Genomic DNA, 24,568 nt, shown 5'->3' with positions numbered 1-24,568 from the left:
CGTAGTATGGTCCGTCTCACGTGACAGAGGGAGCGATGAAATGAAAAATTTTCTCTCTTTCTTTCTCTCATTCTCGTTTCCTTCCTTCCTTCTTATTTTTCCTTCGGTCTTGTGTAGTTGGTACGGTGCATCAATGGAGATCGATTTAAAGCGGAAAGAGAAAGAGAAAGATAGGAGTAGGTACCTAAGACGACGACGACGAGTCGAATGTCGAAAACGGATCGGATAGAAACCGGAGAGAAATCAGGGGATCTGCAGGGAAAATTCGAACGAATCTAGGAAGAATCTACCGAAAGAGAATTTCAAATGGGGAACGCGTCCATCGGTATATCCTCCTCTTTTACTGCATCCTGAACCCTTCGATGGCAACGTCATTTTCCTAGTTTTTCTTCCATGTTTTTTCTTCTTTTTCTTTTTTTTTAAATTTCCTTCGGATCTCATCCTTTTTCTTTTTCTCTTCCTTTTCTATCAGCTTTCTTTTGTATCTTCTAGTTCTCGTACTATCTTTGTGGATTCTCGTGAGACTTTGAAAACTTGAAAAAGAATTATTTTCTTCGTCCTTTATTCTTTTTTCCAATAGTAGATATGAGAGAAAACAAACTAATCATACAGAAAATGTCTCTCGTTTATATCTAATTTTAAAATAATATAAAATAAACATTGTTTTCTATATACATATATATATATATATATATATATATATATATATATAGTTTTTGTAATAATTAAGCATATATAATTTGTATGTTATTCTTTAAATAAAAGATTAAACAAAAGATTTTATCTAATACATAATCTTTAAAAATCTATAACTTAATACACTAATTAAAACCTTAATTTAATATACTGTATGGCATAATTTTTCGAAATTAGGAATCCAACGTTCCTTAAATCAATATTTCTTTGTTAACTCAATTTGGGATAATCTTATGTTTCTCAAATATTTTTTAATTATCTCAGTTATTAGGGAAAAAAAATAATTAAAATTATTTTTAAGTTTAATCTCTAAAAATCATTTTATAACTTTTTCTAAATATTGTTAAAAAATCCCTTCATATAATACTTGCATCTTTGATCCTTAACTCTAAATATATCTTCATCTTAAATTTTTACGAAAACTGGTAAAACAAAAAAGAGAAAAAATTTTGTCTCGAGAAAAAACGAAATACTACCAAAGTTCTCCTCGAGTGCACGATAAGGGACTCCTAAAGTCGAGTTACGTTGAAATAGTACTCGACCAAAAAAAAAATAGGTAAAAGATCGATAAACCTTATATATACGTTTGATACGAAAAGAGGTTTAATTTTTTTTGAACTTTTGAATTACGAACCATTGATTGCCGCGAATCAAAAGTGAGCGATAGCTAGACGTTCGTACAACTAATTGGATGTATGTACTTTAAATTTGTGGTATTGTATTAAGAACCAACTAATATCAATGATTATTCAATATTTATACGGTAGTCGCAGTAAAAAGTAGAAATAAATTTTATTTATTCTATTAATTAGAGAGATCGATACATGAAAAAAATTCGTATTTATAAAATTTATTTTAATTAAAAATAAAATTGTACGAATGAAGGTAGGAAGCTTTGGATAAAATTAAAAAATTGTAAAAAAAAAAGATTTATTAAGAAATCTAATGCATTTTAAATACGACTAACTGAGAAAAGATTTATTTATGTAAATATTTTTTTTATAATAGAAATTGTTTAAAAGAAAAAAAGAAAGAAAAAATTCATACGAGATTAAAAAATAGAATCACAAAGAATCGTTATTGAGAATTTTTAAGCGATCAAAGGCGAGAGATTCGATCCAAAAATCCTTGACCATCCGGACAAGAAGAAAAAATCTTTGAGCAATCCTTATTTCTTTTACCAACTTCGGCTGCTTGTAGAAAATCTTCAGGAAATGATGGATCCTCAGCGTGTTCTGGTCTATAGTGAAAAATAAAGCACGATTAAACGAGTAATAAGAAGTAAAATATTTAATTGAAAAGTATAAAATTGAATTACGTTAATAAAAGATGTAAAAGTTCTCCTATAAGTCCTTCGTCTATCAAAGGATCCACTACAGCCTCGCAAATACTTTTCTTTAAACATTCTCGTCCATCCAATCCATTTCTATAAAATTAATATAGTTTCAGCAAAGCAAAATGTTGTTCTTGATTTTGAAGATATACTATACCTTTGAAAATTTTGTTCCAACGTATTAAAAAGAAGGTCCCTTCCATACCAATCGAGGTGTCTACGTCGTCGCGAAAATACACGATTTTGCGAAAGATTGCTGAAGAACGTTGCGTTTTGCGGCAAAGCATATTGGAATTGAAAGTTTTGGCCGTAAACCAAAATCCTTCCAGCGAGCTTGATCGGCACTGCAAATCCTACCACGAGCTACATTGCGAACACATCAATTTATGAAGAAAAAGAAGAAGAAGTAAAAGAAGAAGAAGAGAGAAGTATACCGCGCAAGATTCTGATCTCTATTGAAATTTCTCTGTGTAAACTATCTATTTTTCTTTGCATATAATGTTACAAAAATAGAACAATTTTATTTTTCTTTATCTTATTTTCTCTATATTTCAGGTCTTTATCTATGAAGAAGTCTATAACTTAATTGATACTCACATAGGCTAGATTTTGTATTATTGTTAAGGAATCGTTTTTATTTGCAAATAATTTACAAAAATTAGATTATTCTAAAGAGTATATACATAATATTTTTGAAATCTTTATTTTTATTTTAAAGAATATTACTATTATTTAATTTATCAATCATTCACTCATATATGTGTACATTGTATATGTACACATACATTCATATATTCTCTATACAAATAAGATTTCACAATGGAAAAACAATTAGTAAATTATAATGTTATTTTGTGAATAGTCTATAATTCTAAAAATATAAATACAATTTAAAGAAGTTCTTGTTCAAAATACTATTGCAGTATGCAAACATTAAATCAAATTATCTTGATTTATATATGTGATAATACATACAGCGGAAGATATAAGTCTACTGAAACAAAATAAATTTCGATAAATTACTTAACAAATATTTTGTATGTAATAAGAATCTTCACTCATATCTTAATAATATTCTAGCATATACTTTTTATATCATTGTACGATTATATAAAAAAAAAAAAAAAATACAACAAAAGTATCTTTTCCTTTTTCCTTTTACATATGGTAATTTTCTAATGTCTGTATTTTGAATTGTGTCTGTTTATTACAAAATATACGAATCAAGATTTTCAATCGTGTCTTTGGTATGACTTTCGATCTATGAATTTTTTTGATTGAATTTTCTCGAGGGAGAAAAACGAAAAGAAAGTAAAGATTTTCATAAGATCTAAGTAACATTCCGCGATAAAAATGAGAATTGACCAATGGCAACTAGGGATTGCGTCCATAAGAGACAAGCCTGGGATTCATCTTAGAGAGTACATTCGCTCGTAAAACATTCGTATTCTCGAAGACTGATAAAATCTAGCCTACATATGTGAGTACCAGTATGGAGTTCTTAGAGTATGAAAGTGATAAATATATGAAGAGAATTAGATGAAGAAAGATAAAATTCTTTTGTTTGTAACATCACGTACAAAGAAGTATATATCGTTTTCACAGACCTCTTAGAATATGAAAGAGATAAAGATGAAGAAAATTAGATTACATTACATACAAAGAAAAATATATCGTTTACATAAACCTTTTAGAATATGAAAGAGATAAATACGAAGAAAATTAGATAGATAGAGAATATGAATGAATCAACCATATGGAATTTACCTTCTCTTTCCCTATCTTGTTTTATATATTTTATTTCTTCTTTTCGTTGCAAACAAAAGGTTTTAAATATTGTGAAAAAGTCACATAAAAGTGGTCAAACGATAAGAACGAACGATTGAAGAGAAAAGGAAAGTGAAATTATGCTGTTTCGTGTAACTTTTTTTTCTTTCATTTTTCTGAGAAATTTCATCATTCTTGACATTGCGCGGTGGTCTTCGTATTTCAACTTTTGGAATATCGCTTAGATCCTCTCCTCCTACCCCCACTATTCGTTCTCGTAATTCCCAAGATATTACGTTGTTTCTGAACTTTTTCCTTCTTTCACGTCTGTTTCAACCAGCCTACTCCTCCCTCGTTTTGTTTTTATTTTTCTTTTAAGTCTTTCTTCTTCTTTTCCCTTATTTCTCCTCCTCCTCTCTTTTCTAAGTTCTCCATTTTCTCTGTCTCTTTCTTTCCAAGTTTCCTACTTTTCTTGGTTCCTCCCCTTTCGATTTCCTCTACGATTTTACGTCTCCATATTATTTTCGTTCCTATCTATATTAGCTTTCAAACGTAGGATAGGAATCAGTCGTGATCATAAAATAATATCGTTTGTAGATTGATTCTTATTCGATCTTAAATATTGAATTGTAAACCGATCAATAGTATTGAAATTTTAGTAAAATTTATAGTAAAAAACAATACTTAATATCCTGTTATTTATATAAATATAAAATGTTAAACATTTCTACAGTATTTGTTAGCTAATTCAATAATCTTTACGTTAGATAATTATAGATTTTAGGTTAGAGATAATAATTGATAGAATTAAATTGACTTTTACTATGCGAATATGTATTATTAACATTTATTCGAAGAATAAGAATCATACTTTTCTATGATGTTTATTCTGTATTGTTTCATGATGTAGCAACTGATGTTGTCTTTTCATCATGAACAGTGCATTCCGTTATGATTTATCCAACTATATGTAATATTGTAATTGATGTTGCAAGGTATATATCTATTCTAAAAAAAAATAGAGAGAAAAGGAAAGAGAAAAAGAGAGAATCAAATAACAAATATTTTACGACTCGCTTACTCCATTAGTCTTTTGTTTTTTTATATTTTTTTCCTTTCCTATTTTTTTCTAATTTTTTCCTCTCAATTCTTTCAACACAATTTTTTCAACAAATATTTGTAAGAATAAAAAATTTGAATAATGTAAGAAAAAATTAAGAAAATGTTAATAAGTGCAATGATTTAAATGAGAAAACTAATAATACGTTAAAGTAAGCGTACATTTTAAGTATATCAATTTATATATTAATAATTATTAAAAAATATCGGATGTTCAAAATGGTTCATCTGGATCGTAAGATAGTATAAAATATTATCGTGTATAAAGGATATTGAATAGAGTAAAGTAGTGTTGTATAGAGTTTCACGCGTGCGTATAAAGTTAGTCCATTTAAATATAAATAGAGTTAATCATCTAAAATAGGAAATATGAATACCTAAATTACTTTTGACGATAGAAATCAATCTCTCCGGAAGAATATGTTTGATTCGAAGAAATTAACATGTAAAATAAAAGTTAAAACTTTTATCCGAAGATTATAGTTTTTAAAATATTCATAAAGGTCATTGATATTACTTTAAATAGAATTTGATTTTCTTTTCTCTTGCTATAGAAAAGTTTTGAAGGAAAATTCGAAGTATCCTTTTACCATTGTGATTATTTTATTTTTACTATTATATATATACTTAATAATCGATTTATATATCTACGTAAGCATGTACTTATGTGGTATTAATGATTTTACGAAGACTGTTTTCATTACTATTACGTAAAATACCCTATTGATTTTCTGAATCAGCACGAACTGTACTACAATAATACCTTTCGCTATTCTTAGCTTTCTCTTTCTAATTCCGCACTTTTCCAACCTTTCGAGAGATATTCGCGCGAAAATCGCACAGCGTGCACCGTTTTCGTTACGTTCGACTACCGACTTGTACCCGTGTGGAATTTAAATTTTCCTAGAGAGAAGGAAGTAGAAAGGGAAGGAGGTTACACGGAGGCGTGGTATTCTCCAAGGAATCGGAAGACAAATGGTAGGAAACTCGCTTTCACAGCAATGCTCGCACCTTCCGAAATCGACCGTTGACCGTTCAGTCATTTGATCATTTACTTTCTTGAAATTTTTTTAATTCACAAATTCTCTAATAACACTTTTTATCAAAATATATAATTGTTCGATAATTACCCGTTAATAGTTAATAGTTAACTGTTCGCTCAATCGTTCATTTACTTTCTTCAATTTATAAATTCTCTAATAAAATTTTTTATTAAAATAGATAATTGTTCAATAATTACCCGTTAATAGTTAACTGTTCAGTCAATTGTTCATTTACTTTTTTGAAATTTCTTCATTTTACAAATTCTCTAATAAAACCTTTTATTAAAATAATATATAATTTTTTCAATAATTACCAGTGTATTTAATCTCGTATTAACAACACAGTGCTTACACATTTTTTATTTAATTTATTCGAATATAAATTTTTATATTTATTAACTGGATAAGTAAATAAAAAAAAAGAAAAAGAAACTTTAAAATACAATTAAATGATGATTTTATAATAATATCAGATTAGTTATTCATTCGAAGAATAAGTCATTTTTATTAAATTTTCTAGTTCGTTTATTCAAATAATAATTGCATTCTCTCTTAATTCTTAATTCTTGATTAACAATAAACTATTATGTTTTCTTCTTCGTGTAATACTTTTATTAAGTTTCTCTACGAGAGAGTTTATCTACGAGAACGACTTTACAGAAAGAGTCCTTTGCCAGGTGAAAAGAAATGTCCATAGAACTCTTTTAAATTTTGTGAGATAGAACGTTAGTAATACTTTTTTTACACATACGCTTACATCATATAAACGAGTGTACGTACTACGAATCTACGTGTTCTCTTCTTCGCGTTTAGCCGCTTTTAGAGAATAAACTTTCAAATATTTGCAATACTCGGTAAGCGAGCACGAAACGCGTCGCGCGGCCGAATTACGACGCAAACAATCAATGTCAATTTCTTTCCTTTTTTTATTATACTTTGGCAAACTACACTCGCCGTCGTTCCATGCCATGCGCGCATTGACCCGAATACATCGTGTTTGCTCTCTTACCGTACTTCCGGAAGCAGCAATCAGGCAGCCCGAACTAATGTAAACGGCCGACGCGCACAACTTCGACTTTTCCATCTTTTCTTTTCTTTTTCTCTCTCTATTTCTCTCTCTCTCTCTCTCTCTCTTTTTCTTTCTCTGACGAAAGTTCGACCTCGCCAAGACTGTTTCGTAAATTTTCCTCTCTTTCGTTTACCTTCTTGTTTTGAAAGGGTTACATAGCAAAAGGAGGTTAATGAGATCGGTCGAAACGTTATGATTATTTATTTTAATAAATTTTAATTGTAACGAACTGAATGGAACATTTTTGTATGACTTTATTGTGTATATACATATATAAAAAAATAAAATGAAATAAAAAGTAAGATACCAAACTAGTAGAGCATTTTCATATTGGCATAGTTATTTACAATTCAATGATATTAGCTTTGGATAATTTTTCGTTTTAAAATGACGTTAAGCTTTTGCAAGAAGTTCTTTCTCTCTTAAAAAATAATCTCTCTAAACAATAATAACGAATAGAATAAGATTATATAGTACATTTTTAAAAAATATTACTGATCAACTATTAGTTGTTATCTATTACTCGTTATCCCTTTCGTAAGAATCTACCTTCTAATTATTCATTATTATCGACACGAACGTTTATTATAATTTTACAATGCAAATATTTCTTAGAAGCTACCGTATTTTTTAACTCTGACATTGATAATAAAAATGCTCCTACGACAATTCGATATACACATAACTACCTCCAAGGGCAATCTCTAAGAGAGATTGCTTTGTCTAGCACCCCTCCATCTAGCTCATTTCTCCTTTAAATAGTTTCTCTATTTTCTACAAATTCGCTTAACTCGACGAGGTATGAAATTGAAAATGAAAAGCGTTACGCTATTCTAGAACTTGCTAAGTTTCTCACGCGATCAAAGGATTCCAACAGAGAACGTTGATCCAAAGTTAAGTATAATAGTTTTGTGGATGTAACATGAAATTTGTACACGATATATCTCCTCGTGAGAATTTAACATAAATTGTTCTGCATGTGAAGTTTACTCGGGTAAAACTAAACACCGATAGAAGTACTTACTGGTTTGTATCTGAAATATTATTGCGCTTGATCAAGCTAGTTTAAAGCTTGTTCAACGAGATCATTCTCTCTCTCTCTCTCTCTCTCTCTCTCTCTCTCTCTCTCTCTTCGTCTTTTTCTCTTTTTGTCTCTTTCTCTCTCTTTCTCTTTTTTTCTCCCTCTTTTTTCTATCTCTCACTTTTTCTCTTTCTCTTTCTCTCTCTCTGTTTCACGAAAGAAACTCGTTCAAAGTAGCACTCGTCCTACTTTGTATTTAGGTTTATCGTTAAGGTAACAGCCCGAAACGAACAGACGAGGAACGTGTTATTTCGATCCATTCGTTTGGAATTAATATAGAAAGAAAATGTTGCGTTGGGTTGATATGAAAGTAAATTTGTCCCATTAAACCCATTTCCATGTTACGTCAAATTAAAATCAAATCTGATCGAACGTAATAATGGATTTAAAAAAAAAAATTACCTTTACGATAATAAACGAAAAAGAGATACAGAATAAGAGAGAAACAGAAAGAGAGAAAAGAAGAGAGAGAAAGAGAGAAAAAGAGACAAAGAGAAAAAAGGGAGAAAGAGAGAAAAGTAATAAAGCGATGCTGTTGCATCAAGATATGTAAATCACGAAATACATTTTCATTATCGCACACATACGTATATGCACACGCACACACACGCAAATCGCTATATATTTGATTATTTTTTATTTAAATAGCAATCGTTCGTGTAATCTATCTATCCATTTTAAGCGCTCTCCAGGTAACGTTTCATGCATCCTTCCTATTATTATCGAGCCACATTATTTGAGTCTCCTGGAATATTAGCAAAATGATTGATCGCGTGTTTACCCGTTGAAACATTGAAGTAGCATTTGGAATCCATTTTAAACATCAAGCTACTATTGCACGAACGAAACACAGTGGACGAAAGCATCGATCATATTTTATGTAACACGAAAACGGTCTATCAAGCGGAAATTTCATGACGGATCTTTCTCTCTTCTGTTATCTTTTCGTATCAACGAAAAGTGTACGCACTATCCCCCGATATATCATTCTCGCGCTTTCTTTTATCTTTGGTATAAAAAGAATAGAAAGAAAGAAAAAAAAAAACAGGAAGAAGAGAAATAAATCGCGCTAATCCATAAACGAAACGAACGAAGTGCGTTTTTCAAACGAGCGCTCCTTGAAGAGCGAAAAGAGCCCTTTCATCATAACGAATAGAAATAGACGTGAAAAGAAAAGAGAGAGGAAGAGAGGTACAATCTCGCGAGGGAGTTGAGAATCGACGTTACATTTTCACAGCCATTAATTTCCACGATGTTTCCCACTAACACGATAATAGAAAGCTTAATAAGAGGAATATTCATGATAGTAAGCTTAACATTTTAGTGGTTTTTACGTTGAAAAGGATTATTCGTCATTTTCATTGATCGATTGATCTACGGATTCAAAGAAAGTAATAAAAAGTCAGATCATCGGAATAAAAATGGATAAAAATATTTCATATATATATTGTTAAAAAATGATTACAAACAAAGCGATCGTAGAAACGTCAAAAATTGTGAAATTTTTGATATATATATAGAGTGTTATATATAGAGCGTATATATATAGAGTGTTATTTGAAATAAAATGCTATTCTTTTGCTGCCATTTTTTAGACGATATTTTTATTGGTTTTTATTCTATTGCTTTAAAACAATGACGTCTATCCATATATACAAAAGGATTTTTAAAATAAATATTGATAAGTATTTTTAATCTAATTCTATTTAATTTTCATAATTTCATAATTTTTTAAATTTCTAGATTCGGTACCTTGTTAGAGGAGTTTATAAAAATCGATCATTGAAATGATTTTTATTTTTATTTGAACTAAAAAAGATGAATGAAAAAGGCATAGATATTACTGGCTCGTAGGAAACGAAAGCAGAGTTTTACTTTAACGAAGAACTTAACAGAGTTTACTCGATTATACGACGTAATATCGAGTTATATTTATATGGAAAACTACGAGGAAAATTAAATTTCGTATCCGCTCTTCTCTCGACGTCTCGTACTCTTTTCGTAATTCGCCCTTACTATGAGAAGAGGTTAAAAGACAAAACGAAGAAGATAGGTTAGATAGATAGATAGATAGATAGAGAGAGAGAGAGAGAGAGAGAGAGAGAGAGAGAGAGAGAGAGAGAGAGAGAAATAGGATATCATCGTTGTTATTCAATCTCTCTCTCTCTTACTTTTCAGACTAATTATAAAATAAATTTCGAACACTTAATCGAATATTTGAACGACGAAAAAAAAATTCGATAAAAATTATATTTATTATTTCTTGAATATTAAATAAAAGAACCTACCTTTATCGTACCACCAAAAGGATAAAGAAGTGGAGGTGAATAAAAAACGTTTCTTTTTTCTCTTAGATCCTTATCGATTTGGCTGGATGATAATCCAAGAAGACTGGCCGAAATAAAGAAGAAGAGCAGACTGACGGTCATCTCGGATCACTAAACACAAAGTTTAAACATAAAATCAAAAAGAAAAAAGAAAAATGAGAAAAGAAGAAAAAAAAAGAAAAAAGAGAAACGATATCATTCGTTAGCCACGACCCATATATACAGGGTCCCTTCGCAACGTTAAACGAAAATAATAATAATGATAACAATATTGGCAATATATGTATATAAATATCTTCTATACTATATATGTATGTATATCCGTTCGCGTTCAACGATATGGCAAATGTTTCATAAAATGCGTAAAGTTATTTCACGCGCGCGAAACTGTAACAAAAAGAGAGACGATAAAATGAAATTATTGTGAATCCCGAAGTAGGAGTAATATCGTTCCGATAAATCGATAAGATACAAAAGAATAAATAAAAAAAGATAAACATGAAATAAGACGTAGTTATGTATCTACGTATGTAATACATGTTGAACAAAGTCCTAAAGAAAAATAAAACGATAAACGAAAAATAACTTGTTGGCCTCGAGCTAAACGTAGAGGAAGACTGCTGGACGAATAAACAAAGTTTGCAACTCTTCAAAAATTCTCGAACCCGTGGGAAAGAGAGAGAAATGAGGAGGGAGGACAAGAGAGAGGGACAGAGAAAGGGGACAGAGAAAGAGAAAAAAAAATAAGAAAAAAGACATCGCAAATATTCCGATCGAGGAGTTTTCGAGTGAAGAGACTCGCAACACTCGTCGGAAGTTTTCTTTCTCGAACGAAACGGTGAAAGTTTAAGAGACAGGGTGGTTAGAGACATAGAAGAGGATCTAAAGGATGGGCGATGGAGGGAGACGTTTTATGAAAATCACGCGGAAAGCGATGGTTTTTTTATTTTCAACCGAAAAATCCGAGCGAACGAATTCGCGTATAGATGTATTTCTAACGCGCGAATACGGGTCTTTAAACATGGGTGCTTACCTTTATCAAGGATGCAATTTATAGCGGCTTTTATAATACCTTACCTCTTACGACTCTCATAAGTATCGCGTTACCTTCCGTGCTTTACGACTTGCATATAACAACTCTCGCGAAAGAAAAGGAAGTTCGAACGAGTTAAAGACTGCCGATAAATAACTTTGATTATTTTCTCATAGTTGAGAAGAATTTCTCTTTCTCTTTCCTTTTACTTTTTTATAAATAGATTGAAATTTCTTGCTCATTAGGATTCGTTAGATTTTTACGAATCTCTTTTCAGCGTATTCAAATCATATATCTTTATACAGTTGCTTTCGAGATGTATGTGTAATTTGATGTCAAATTATACGTTTTTTACTTTATTTGATATATATATATTTTGCTTTAATATTATTTATAATTTTATATGATAAAGTAAATTTTCAAGTCTGTCTATTTATTTTAGGAAAGTTTCGTCTTATCATTGCTTATATTTTTAATCCAAGTTGGATTTTTATACTTTCGTATACATATGTATATCTCACGATATCTTGTCCAAATTCTGATAAAGAGATTATACACGTCTTTCTTTTTCTTACTCTATGTAGGCATTAAAGACTGTCAGTAAAATTTATCGGTCAATTTGTAATTACGAAGTAATTTAATTTTGAACAAGGACATTTCCCATAGTTCAGTATAGTAATTTCACTAGTAGTACGTTTCAACGTAGAAGCTGATAAACGAAGATCGGTCGAACGTCGGCAGCACCAAAGTATCTTTTCTTAGGTACGCGAGACAGACTTCGTTTTCCATTAGACGCGAGTATAGGAGCTATGGGAAGAGCAGAATCGCTCGGTCAGCGACTCGACACCTGCGATAAATTGTGGTCTGTACGTTCTGCAGAGTTTCAAGACCCGCTCGGATGCCCCTGTAACGTCTGTTACCAAAACGTAACCACTAAAGTGATCTTAAGATTCAACTTGGCTATTACGAAAAAATATCAATATTAATGGGCCAAGAAAATCGATATCGAGAACGATCAGAACATTCTGTAGGAAACTTGTAGTGATATCTAACTCAATAAATATCAAACATGAATTTCAAAACGATTCAAAATGATTCATTCGAATGAATGATCGCGATCGAGATTTTACAATAACTACGTATTAAAAGAATTAGAATTACTCTCTTATCCTTCTCTTCTTTCTTCTCTTTTCCTTTCTCTACCTATTCTATAGAGATTGACATTAATTCAAGACAATCGATGTAATTTCAAACTAATTCAAACGAATACGAAACGAGAGAAGCGAAGCTGCGTAAGAACGCACTTAAATCGAATGTACCTTTTAATCGAGAGTAAGATTAGCGGCGAAATGAGAACGGTCTTTAGATAATTACGTCTCGTACAAAAGCTAAGGAATAATTTCTTGAATGTCGCGAACGAATCAGGGACAGTTATTGTTCTTATTCCTTTCAACCTCACTTCGAGTGTTCTTCTTCGTCTTCCCTCCCACCCCCCCAGCCTCGTAATCACCGAAAGCCATCCGTTTCGTCCGTTCTCGTCTAATTGTCATTAACTTTTCCGGATGAGTATACTCTCGACGAAGCGTCTTCTACTCTCGTAGAGTTCCTGAGACAGATACAGAGAGAAAGAGAGACGGAGAGAGACAGAGAAAGAGAGAGAGAGAGAGAGAGAGAGAGGGTATGTGTGTATAAGACAAGTTAGAAACAAGAGGTTTTCCACGTCGAGTTTCAAGAGAAAGATAGATAGATAGAAAGAGAAAGAGAAGGATAAGAAGAACAAAGCATGGGCGGCGACAACTTTCAAATTTTCGATACACGTTCTCTGAAAAGCCTACAACAAGGAGATGGGGGAAAGAGGGAAGATAGAAGATGGAGGATCGTTCGTTAGTCTCGAGATAGTTCGATGGCCTCTTTTCATTCTCGAGAAGCGAAAGTTTACACGTAGCTTTTATTATTCAATAGAAAATTCGATGTAGTAACTATATCAAAAGAGAAAGAAAGAGAGAGACTATCGTTTAATTTCCCGGCTGAGAGATGATCAACCGCATAGATAATAGGTCTATACGTTTAACTAACCTCTCTAAAATTTCTCATCCCTTAAACTTCACCCTTTCGATATGAACCATGATAAATACAATAATGCAAGCTTGATAATAGCGAATAAAAAAAAATTGGAATACATAATACTTTTCACTCTTCTTCTCCTGCCTGAATAACCAAAAAAAAAGAAAAAAGGAAAAAGGGAAAAAGGTAAAAATAAAAATTCTAGCGTTGAGTTAAACAAATGTCAAGTTATACGTTACTATTATTGATCACTCTCCTATCAAAAACAACGCATGCGATCGTGCGTGACCGTTCAGACTTCATCATCAATATGAAAGAAGAAAGAAAAAGAGGGAAAGAGAGAGAGAGAGAGAAACAGAAAGCTTCCCTGATACTTTCAGTTTAGTTCCCTTTACCACAACTCAATGAATTTCGAGGTATCTAACTTTCAATGCTGGGAAAAGAAAGAATTGAGAGAGAAATAGAAGGAGAGAAAGAGAGAAACAGATAAACAGTCAAACAGTCAGACAGACAGACAGACAGATAGACAGACAGACAGACAGGCAGACAGAAAGACAGAGAGACAGAAAGAAATAGAAAGAGAAAGAGAAAAAAGGAAAGGGAAAATCGTTGTATTTACGAATCGAGATAAACTAGTGAAAGAAGAGGATGCTGAAGAAAAATGAGAAGGAAAAAGAGGAATAGAATGAAATGAAAGGGAGAGAAGAAGAAGAAAAAGAGGAAAAGAAAGAAGAGAATGGCACATCGTATATCGCTTTCCTTGGGTATCTTAAGGCGAGTCCCGACAGGGAAATTTACTTAGGACTTTTCCCATTTCTCGCCTTCGCCTTTCATGCTAGAACACCTTGTTGTTCCCTCTTTCCCTTCTCTTCCTCCCACTTGCCCCTTCTTCTTCTCTATATCTCTTTTTTCTTTCTTTCTCTCTCGGTTATAAAAAAGAAATTAATTGAAAATAAGGGGAAAAAAATAAATGGAAAAGGTGATCGGTTGGATAAGGAAACAGTCGAATCTCACGAGATTCCTTACCCATAACGATAAAAGCCTCCTGGCACGAAAGATTGCGCTGGTTGCGGTGGAATACCGCAATTGCGATCATTAAGATCTCGATTCAGTCCATGCCAAGTTTACTTCGCGATAAAACGATCATTCCGCACTAGGAAAACATGGCAGTCTATAAAACGTAATCCGTGAAAGACATATATATATATATATATATAGTGAGAGAGAGAGAGAGAGAGAGAGAGAGAGAGAAGCTTATTTTCTGGCACTATTCGCGTTAGGCTTCGCAAGAGTACTGGCAATAAACTGCACTACGTGTAATTCATACGATTCCCCTTCGTAGTAATATCATAAAATAAATTCTATTATTATATTATTTTTTCTAATAAAATTCTGTTGCAAAAATCTCGTCCAATCGTTCATTAGAACAAATCTTGAAAAACATGTTTTTTCATGACATGAAATGACATATTATAAAAATTTAACCATCGTGTTTCAATTTAGGAATTTCAGTTTATAGAATTTCTACATGTTTTATAATTATCTACTTTTCTATAATTCATGTTTTTTTTTATTGAATATTCATTTTTTTATTTACGATATGTTATTCAAATAATATTTCATAATATAAAAAAAAATGTATAATTTTGTTTATAAAATGAAAAAAGAAAAAGTAAATTATTTGATTGTAGATTTATCGTTTAGAATTACGTGATAATACAATTTCCAATTTATCTACCTGAATAGTAGGGGTTCGTTGATATAGCTATTTTTGTCTGATACGTACATGTACTGTATTTTGAAGAGTGGATTAATCGAGATTGGAGATCGATGTTGAACAGATGGTTAGAAGGAAGGCACGTGTTGTTTCGCGACCTTTCACCAACCCTTTTTCTTGTTTCCCTAAGGAAATAAGATCTCGGTGAATGATTTCAGAGGTGATTCGATGCAATCGGGATACGTTAGCGTACAGTCAACGCCAGACTTCCCCAATCGTTCAGCTTCCCTGTACGACTCCTCAACGCTCCGATGAGTGGAATTAACTGAGGTTGCCAAGTCCTCAGTCGGTCTGCCGACAAAAATCGAAATTCGATCGTTCGTCATTCCGTCCACATGGTCTCTTCTTCTAATTAATGTCGTCTCTGACTTCTGAATGTAACGAATGAATTTAACAATAATTTGTCATAAGAGAAAAACAGTTAAATCGGAAGTAAAAATAAATTAAAAAAAAAGAAAAAAGAAAAGAGAAACAAAAATAAAGAAACGAGAAATAAAAATGCGTTGTATCAAAGTGGCCTACGTCTCTTAAGAAAATAAATTAATTGAGACATCGATGATATCGTTAGAGTATGTGCGATATAAAAACTAAAATGAGCTCCTTCCAATGATATTTCGAAAAAGAACGAAGAGAGAACCTTAAGAAGGAGAGAACTGAAACGACTCTGAAACGTGATGAGAATGAAATCGTGACGAAGAAACAAATGTTGTCTCGATATCGCACGAACCAGACGAAAAAGGAAAAGGATAGAAAGTGTAAGAGGAAGAAGAAGAAGAAGAAGAAAAAGAAATAGAAAAGAAAGATAGAAAGATCGTCTTTGTTACTCGAGAAGGAAAAAGAGATAGGAGAATCGTGCGTTTCTCGCGACAAATTAATTAAGACTTTGGCTTTTCTCAGTTAGAGACATAAAAGTCATAAGCGACTCCGCAAATAAACTCGAACTTTAACGGATTGATCCTTTCTTAAATTTTTCAATTTTCTACCGACAAATAATAGAAAGAGTATTATAAAGAAATGGGATTAACTTAAGGAAGAATTCTTAACTGGCTACCATTTGTCTAAATCATATCTGATTAATTTTTTTTTTTATTAAATATTAGTTATTATTAAATATTAATTATTATTATTTTTTTTATTTATTAAATATTATTTTTTTATTTTTTATTATATATGAATTTTTAATAGTAACCATAAGAAAAGGAAAATATAATTAAGTAAATAATATGCAAATTATAAGTTCACATGAAATTCCTAATAGAACACTAAAAAGAGTTAATATCTTTTTCAAGTTAAATTTAATAATGAAAGATTAAAATCCTTTTTATTCTTCCAATCGTAAGACTTTGACTATTAATATTAATATAAAGGGTATTGTATATAATCATTATTGTACATTGAATATTTTTATCTTTATGTTGTTCTTAAGATCTGTTATTTAATTGAATTGAGTATTTATAAATATTATATTTTTGTTATTGATAAAAAAATATAATAATATCTATATATACCATTGTTTCCATCAAAAAGGCCGTATAGCTGCTTTATAAAAGAAATACCAAAAATTGTAAAAAAGGAGAAAAGAAAAGAAAAAATGCATTTTACAGTACTCCTCTTAAATCAAAGACCACGGGGGATATCCGAATCGAATAAGAGAAAAGAAACTTACGTTAAAATTAAATGTATCGCTTCTTCGACGATATCCTGTTCTCTCCTGAGAAGCGGAACTTCCGCGAGTTCGCAAATACTCCTTAAAAGGCATTCTCTTCCATTTCCCCAGCCATATCTGCGAACATCCATATTGAAAACATTTATTGACTTTTGTTCGTAGTCAAGTCAGAAACGTAAATAATTACACTTTTATATTTCTTTCCCCACGAGGTTAAAGAATTATAAATAAACGGTGAAATATACATAAGTTCCACGATGGAACTTCGTTGACGCGGATTAAACGAGCTCGACGAATTATTCCGACGAAGAGGCACTCTCCCGGTAAGCTTTATCCGAGGTAATATTTTACCTTTGCCGCGACGTTGTCGTTGGCCGAGCTTGATTCTCCTTCGTTAACAAACTGTAAGCTGGTAAACGTAACCTTACCCGCGTCTTCTAGAACATATTTTCTACGAATACATTCATTTCTTTTTATCTCGATAAAAATTATTTCTAGTCGTCGAGTAACTAATAAATAGTAGCTATAAATAAATGCAAAATTAGACTTCTTGATATAGGAGAAAATTGCTTAGTTGTAATATGTATTGTACTGCGCATATAAATAAATGTACAACAATATTTACGATAACTCTAATTTCATAAAAATATAAACGTCTAGAATAGAATTGCATAATATACATAAATTCGTGAAAAAGTTATATCAATCACATTTGATTTTTTTCAACACATTGAACAAAGCGATTAAAATGTTTATAAGATGTACAAAAGAAAAGATATACTTTATAAATTTTTAGTCCATACGTCTCCTTCTTCATGTACATTATACATATATTTACTATTAAATATCATTTATTTTCTGTAATAAGAAAAGAAATTAATCAAATATCATTTAGATAAACAACATGTTTTTGGCAATTCTTCTCTGTTATCATCTAAATATAGTATATAAAAAATGAAGCAATAATTTTAATCATTTTAAATATCTTTGTTCTTTTTTCTAAAGATATGGAAAAAATTTGTTCACAAAAGTCGTACACTATGGAGGGAACTGTAATATGGGAGTAATTATTTATTAATTTATAAAATTTTATAAAGCAATCGCAATTTGAATTTTTGTAGCAAAATAAAACGAATGTTGTTCATAAGGATTTATTTTTGAAAATTGTTTATAACAAATTCTTAATTAATTATTACCAATATGGTGAAAAAAAGTCTGTCTTTTAGAATAGTGCTTGATTCAAATCTTTACAACTTTTAATTTCCGAAAAATTTCTATTTAAATGGAAAACGTAGCTATTAATAATGCAAAAAAAATTAATTTTTCTAATCTAAAAATCTAATTGGTTCACTAATTATTTATTAATTCATATAATTCTATAAATTAGTTGCAATTTGAATTTTTTTCTTAGTAAAATTAGTTCGTAAGAATTTGTTTACAAAAATTATTTATAACAAATTGTTAATTAATTATTAACAATATAGTGAAAAATAAACGAAAATCTAGTATTTAAAATGATGCTTGATTCAAATCTCTACGACTTTTAGTTTCGAAGAAATTCTCATGTAAATGGAAGATGTTTACGTTAACTCACCGATCTATATAATTTAATTCAAATTGAATCAGTGACATACTAACGTATATAAATTTCGAGAATTTACGCAGCCGTGTTACTACACTACTGTTATTACTACGAACAGCTGTATTATACGAATTATGAATGGAAATGTTTCGAAAATGATATCTTTGAAATAAAAAATTGTACAAATTTAAAACAAATACTGTTTTCAAGTATATTTTATTCTTTATTTATTGAACTATTTTAATGATATCGGCATAATAAAATCGATTTTGTTAATAATTTTTAAGAGTAAATTTTTTTTCTTTCGCAATAAAGACATAATTATAATATAATTGCTTAAATTTGTATTGTAAATTTATGAAAACTTAATTTTGCTTATTTAAACTAAGGAATAGAAGATCTATTAATAGTAAATAATGTAATAATAACCCTGCAATAATGATGTAAGGCAAGCTACTACTATGTATTTACTATTATTTTTATTACATTTTATTTAATTTAAAATATCTCAAACTAATAATTTCTCGACATACGTGGATTAACACTTTTTTGTAGAAAATGTCAAGCTGCATTGGTTAATGCAATCAAAAACATATAATTCCGTTTAAGAAAAGAAATTCACTCGACTTTTACACTTCTTTTACATGTTTACCTATAAAAAAATTATTACTAAATTATTACACATTGTGACTGCTATATTATTCCTGTATGATTTCTGTAGATAAAGTTTTTCCATATTTTTAGAAAATACAAAGATATTCTAGTTGATCTAAGTTATTGCCATTCTGTATATATAGAACATTTCTGTTTTCTATTTATATGACATAAATAAATGAGATAATAGGCTTCTTCATAGGTCGTTATTATTAGATAGATATTTTCCAATAAGAATTCTTCGTAAAAGAAATAAAAGGGGGAAAACAAAGAAACTTTTGTTTCTTTCATTCGAAAGTTCTCTTTTAACTTGAACTGCAATGTGATCGTCAGTAAGCGAGAGAAACGTGTGAGCAATCCTCTTGAAGAGGCATATCGAACGTCGAACGCTTTTCTCAACAATGCTCAGCAGCTTCGATAAACCGTTTTGCCACGAAGTACCATCGCGAGTAACCTCGTTCGCCTTAACGGTAGTGGTTGTACCGAACATTTCTGACACTTTCTTAACTCTCAAAGCTCTCTTGGAAGAGAAACGTCGTCGTCTCGACGGCCGTTGTTACCTGTGTATCTACGGCGCCATACTTGAATCTCCTCTTCCAGGCAACGTAATTGCCTTATGTCCCAATTAATTTACCTTCGAATTCTCGTCCTTACCTTGCTTCTCTGACTCCTTTGATCCTTCCGAGAGCCGATACTAGTTTCGCCAGTAACATCGAAAGCAAGCGAGCTTCGTGTCTGCTTTCCTTGCTTCTCAACTAAACTTGAGCTTAAAATGTGTTTTAGAAACGACACGTGTCGATTTTACTACTACATTCATCCTTCTCATTTTACGAAAACAATATAATATAAGATAAACGTGCAATATATATCCTATACCAACAACAGTTCATCCGATCTTATATTATTCATAAAATTTAACAATAAAATGAAAATTAACAATAATCCTTTTTTATCGATCGATTTGAACGATCGTAATTAACTTATTAATTTCCAATGACGAGATAACTCGTCCTTTAGAAATACATTTCTACTTTCATTTCTACGTTGGATTCATTTCTACGGTGCAATATCAATCAAAAATGGAATCTCAACAAAACGCAGGATACCATGGTCGATGGCAAAGTTGAGTTAATTATAAATTTATTCGTTCACTTTAGCTATGTTTACTGATTCATCGGACAATTTCGAGCGGTAATTAGCGCAGCGTTTGTTCTTCCGCTTCGAAATTCAAATCAACCTCTCTCTCTTCCTCTCTCTCTCTCTCTCTCTCTCTCTCTCTCTCTCTCTCTTTCTCTCTCCAACTGCTTTTCATTCTATTAATACTACGCGTTTATCTTTAATCCTATATCAACGATAGAAAAAAAAAGTTAGAAGGGAAACGATTCGATTAAGATTGCTCATTTGTTTTCTAAAGATAAAGCGACAAAGTATATCGATATTAAACTTACTCCTCCAACAAATTTTCAATCGTTGAGTAGGTGTCTCGAAGATCGAGATCTCTAACGTGCCTGGCAACGACGATCGTAGATTTAAAATTTGATACATTCGATGGTAAAAAATAGTTGTATTGAAATCCGGATGAAAAAACTACGCTTCCTCTTTTGTTCGATCTCACTGGCACCGATGCGCCCAACGTGATCTAAGAAAAAGAAAAAAAAAACAAAATAAAATAATCCAAGAAAAAAATTATTGTCTTACATTTATAATTTTGTCAACAGTTACGAAAACAACTTGTATAATATACATAAATAATTTGGCTGAAAATTACATTTTTTTTTATTTATTTTCTTGAAACGACATAAAAGTTCAACCTTAATAACTTTTATTATCGTATTTGTCGTAGAACTATTAACAATTATTATTTATAAATACTATATCAGAATATATTCATGCATTCAACGAATAAAAATCAAACTTCAAAACTGACTTCTGTCTTTTTCTTAGTTCTTCAGTTTCACAAACTCGATGAAAACTCGAGAATTGAAACGTCAATTTTTCACTGAACAATCTTTAACTTTTGAAATTGAATTTAAGACTTTCTAAGAGAACCAAGACAATTCGCAATAGCTGTCTCGCGAATCTGCGAGTGCCTATGAAAAGATCTTTTTCTCGGTCTCCTTCTTTTTCTCGCGTTCACAGTTCAAAAATGGAAAAAAGCTTTATCTCGGTTCGCGAAGAAATAAATCGTGCTTACAACGTTCAATCGTCAATTACATTCATTTTTGAACTTCAACGCCTTCTTCTTTCTTTTTTCCTTTCCTTAATCATACACATTTTTCTCTTTTATTCAATTACAAAAACGTAAATTAATAATTCTCCTTTCAAGAAATGAAGAAAAGAAAAAGTGCAAACTCGTTCGAGAATCTTCAATTTTTACTTAAAAAAAAAAGTAGGAAAAGGAAAGAGAGAGAGAGAGAGAGAAAGGGAGAGATAAAGAGAGGATCAGAAAGTTCAACTTACGAAACTAAAATCGTTCTTTGTAAATTCCCACAGCTTTTTCTCTCTCTTTTATCCTCCAGTGACTCAGAAATCGAGTAATCGTGTGAACGCGATTTAATGTGCTTCATATTCACCGACTACAAGAAAATGCGCTTTGCTTTCTCTCTCTCTCTCTCTCTCTCTCTCTCTCTCTCTCTCTCTCTCTCTCTCTCTCTCTCTCCGTGTTTACCTCTCTCTCTTTCTCTCACATTTTTCACATTCTCTGTCTCTCTTCTTCTCTTGTCGCGAGATCGTAAGCAAACTTGGTGATAATAACCACGGAGGCAAAGGACAGGCAAACGAAGCTGTGCTCGCTCAGCCATTCGAGATTATTGAAACAAAGGATGACGCATCTTGAAAAAGGGACGCATCTTTCAACGGATATCCAAACACGCGTTCACGCGCACGAGAATGAGAGTGAAAAAGAACGAGTTTCCTATGTAATCATAAATAAAAATGTAGTACCTACGTTTCCTAATGACGTTGTTACGAGGTAAATCACGTTGTTACATGGACAGTGTAAACTCGTCAGGGAAGTTGATTGATCATTGAAAAGGAATCAAAGGAAGTCAAGAAAGTATATATGTGGATACGAGTACGCTTTAACGAGTACGCGTCGTTCTCAATTCAAAATTATGAAAAATCATCTCGTTAAGCCACCACAGTTGCTTTCTTCTCTACTTGCGGTAAAACGAAGGGTGGTTGACCCTTCGGCATCATCGTATCTCTCTCTCTTTCTCTCTCTCTCTCTCTCTCTCTCTTTCTATCTTTCTATCTCTATCTCTCTCACCTTTAGCAACGTAGAACAAACGATCCGAAGCCCGTGTAAAGAGGTCGGTGTAATCATTCGTGCAACTCCCCTGCTAGAGTAAAGTCTTTACTAATTAAAAACTCTACGAGGAGGCATTTGTAAAGAAAGGATAAAAAAGGAAAAAAGAAGGAAAAGAATAAAGAAAGAGAAACGAAATAAAAAAGATAGAAAAGGAAGGAAATCATTTCCTTAAAAACGCTCCGTTTTATTCAGTCGATATCGTTCTTAATTATGGTGACAGTAGGGGATAGCAGAGGAAAAGAAGGGGGAAGTGTAGGAAAAGAAAGTAAAAAGAAAAATGAGAAAGATGAAGGGGAGGGATGGGGGAAAGATATCTCGGTGATTCGCAGCTCCGAATCTCAGTTCATACTTTCGAAGTTCGCTCGTTCGAGAAAGTTCTTGAAACGTTGTCGTTATTACGAAGAGGTAGTATTTTTTTTTCTTCCTCTCTTTTTCTCTCTTTTTCTCTATTCTTTTTATTGACCAGTATAGTTCCCATTCTTTCTCTCTCTCTTTCTTTCTCTCTCGTTTTCCCTCTCCCTCTCTACCCGCTTATCTCTCGTCAATTACGTTTCACTCGACAAAACGACAATGTCTTTCCAAGCTCGTCTCATCTCATTTCGTCTCGTCTCGTCTCGTCTCGTTTCGTCTCGTTTGCTCTCCGAAAGAGTGGTAAGAAGAAAACCGTTACGGATTCAGGAAAACGGGAGAACGCGGTCTATTTAATTAGGGAAAACTTTTCAATGCGCGGCTCATTATTCTTGCAAGCGTCCCTCGCGATCCTCGCGTTCGCACCAACGACGTGACGGCAAAGAAGAACTTTTGTAGCACGATTTATCTTTCGACCGGCGGCCGACTGAATTATTACCCTTGAGCTACCACCCCCAATTCCTCATAGCCTATCCTTTCTCTCGCTCTCGCTATCGCTATCGCTCTCTCTCTCTCTCTCTCTCTCTCTCTCTCTCTCTCTTTCTCTCTCATTCTCTCTTAGCATGTATTCTAAAGTCGTGTATCGTTCACGATTCACACAGAAACGTGGAAATTGCCCGCATTTTATCTCCCTTGGCAATCGAGCTAACTTGCTAAATATTTAGGGTCCACAGTTTCCCTACGATTTATCAATCATTATTTTCTTTAATCTTTATAAAACGTGGGATATTGATAACAATTAAATTCTACTATTGTATTTCAAAACATATATGATCAGATTTGTTTTCATTTTCGAACCAGGAACGTGATTGTTTACATATAAGTCTGAATAAAGAGAAAATATTTGTCAGATCGATAAGAAGAAATGCCTATAGTAAATTTAATTATTAATCAGTCATTATTAACTACTTCATGATTAATCATTTCCTTTATCGATAAATTAATTCTCCAAATCTTTTAATTAAAAATATTATGTTAATTAAATAAAAGAAAAAATCTTTAAATAAATATTATGTTATTCAAATAAAAGAAATTAGATAATATTCACCTGAAATACGGAACCAGAGGGATAGAGAAGAATGGCTTCGATCCACAAAGAGAAAGAAAGAAAGACAAATCCAACGAATAGGAGGATCGTAGTTGATAAAAATAATGTATGTTGCATCGAGAAAACGACGAAGACGGCTGGTGCCAGCACTAAAACTGTTTTCCATGCGTTATAATCTCGACGACTAGTCGTTCGGTCGTAGAATATCGGAAGCAATCGTGGCTTCTTTCCTTTTTCTTCCTCTCGTCGAGTAATTGGAACTGAGCCGACATATTGGTCCACTGGTCAACGAACCGTGTACGGTCTCTTATTCAACCGGTCGAGTTTCAACGATTTCGCGAGTACACGATAATCACTGCGGGTATTTCTCGAGGAGTCACAACGACGTACCAAGTGCTATTTACATTCCGTAGAACGCTTGTAAACTCGAACGAAGAGAAGGAATCCCGTTCGACGTTGGTCCACCATCCGCTATTTTCCTTCTTTCAGAGAAAACAAAAGTCGAAAGTAAACCGAAAGACCGAGCCAAATGTTGGAGTACACGCATGCTTTTACATACTCGCTAAATATCGACGCAAACTGTTCCAAACT

General features: G+C 32.0%; 1 protein-coding gene across 4 annotated transcripts; it reads right to left on the bottom strand.

The window, feature by feature from the left end:
* Positions 1–1,716: 1,716 nt before the first annotated feature.
* On the bottom strand, positions 1,717–24,314 carry LOC122633290. Of its 4 annotated transcripts, none has more exons than XM_043821033.1 (6): positions 23,978–24,314; positions 20,660–20,850; positions 16,976–17,092; positions 15,503–15,600; positions 15,319–15,434; positions 12,262–12,381 (listed from the first exon to the last, which is right to left on the bottom strand). In XM_043821033.1, exons 1-5 carry the CDS (start codon positions 24,092–24,094, stop codon positions 15,343–15,345), a joined length of 615 nt encoding a protein of 204 aa, XP_043676968.1. In that variant the 5' UTR covers positions 24,095–24,314; the 3' UTR covers positions 12,262–12,381; positions 15,319–15,342. The 4 variants fall into 4 exon arrangements, with proteins under 4 accessions (XP_043676971.1, XP_043676968.1, XP_043676970.1 ...); XM_043821035.1 differs by lacking the exon at positions 12,262–12,381 and adding an exon at positions 12,989–13,074; XM_043821036.1 differs by lacking the exons at positions 12,262–12,381; positions 15,503–15,600; positions 16,976–17,092; positions 20,660–20,850; positions 23,978–24,314 and adding exons at positions 1,717–1,936; positions 2,015–2,122; positions 2,187–2,392; positions 10,397–10,546 and having other exon boundaries at positions 15,319–15,444.
* Between the last annotated feature and the right edge of the window lie 254 nt (positions 24,315–24,568).

Source organism: Vespula pensylvanica, chromosome 12 (assembly GCF_014466175.1).
Source record: "Vespula pensylvanica isolate Volc-1 chromosome 12, ASM1446617v1, whole genome shotgun sequence".
NCBI classification, from domain to species: Eukaryota; Metazoa; Arthropoda; class Insecta; order Hymenoptera; family Vespidae; genus Vespula; species Vespula pensylvanica.
The sequence above is the reverse complement of the archived record's forward strand: the minus strand, read 5'-3'. Positions and strand labels throughout refer to the sequence as shown.

Excerpts from the sequence above, each read along its gene's own strand:
- LOC122633290 (XM_043821033.1), bottom strand. The coding sequence starts at position 24,094 with ATGCAACATACATTATTTTTATCAACTACGATCCTCCTATTCGTTGGA. Across the intron at positions 20,851-23,977 it reads CCTCTGGTTCCGTATTTCAG|ATCACGTTGGGCGCATCGGT; the intron begins GTGAATATTATC and ends TCTTTTTCTTAG. Across the intron at positions 17,093-20,659 it reads ATTGAAAATTTGTTGGAGGA|ATATGGCTGGGGAAATGGAA; the intron begins GTAAGTTTAATA and ends GGATGTTCGCAG.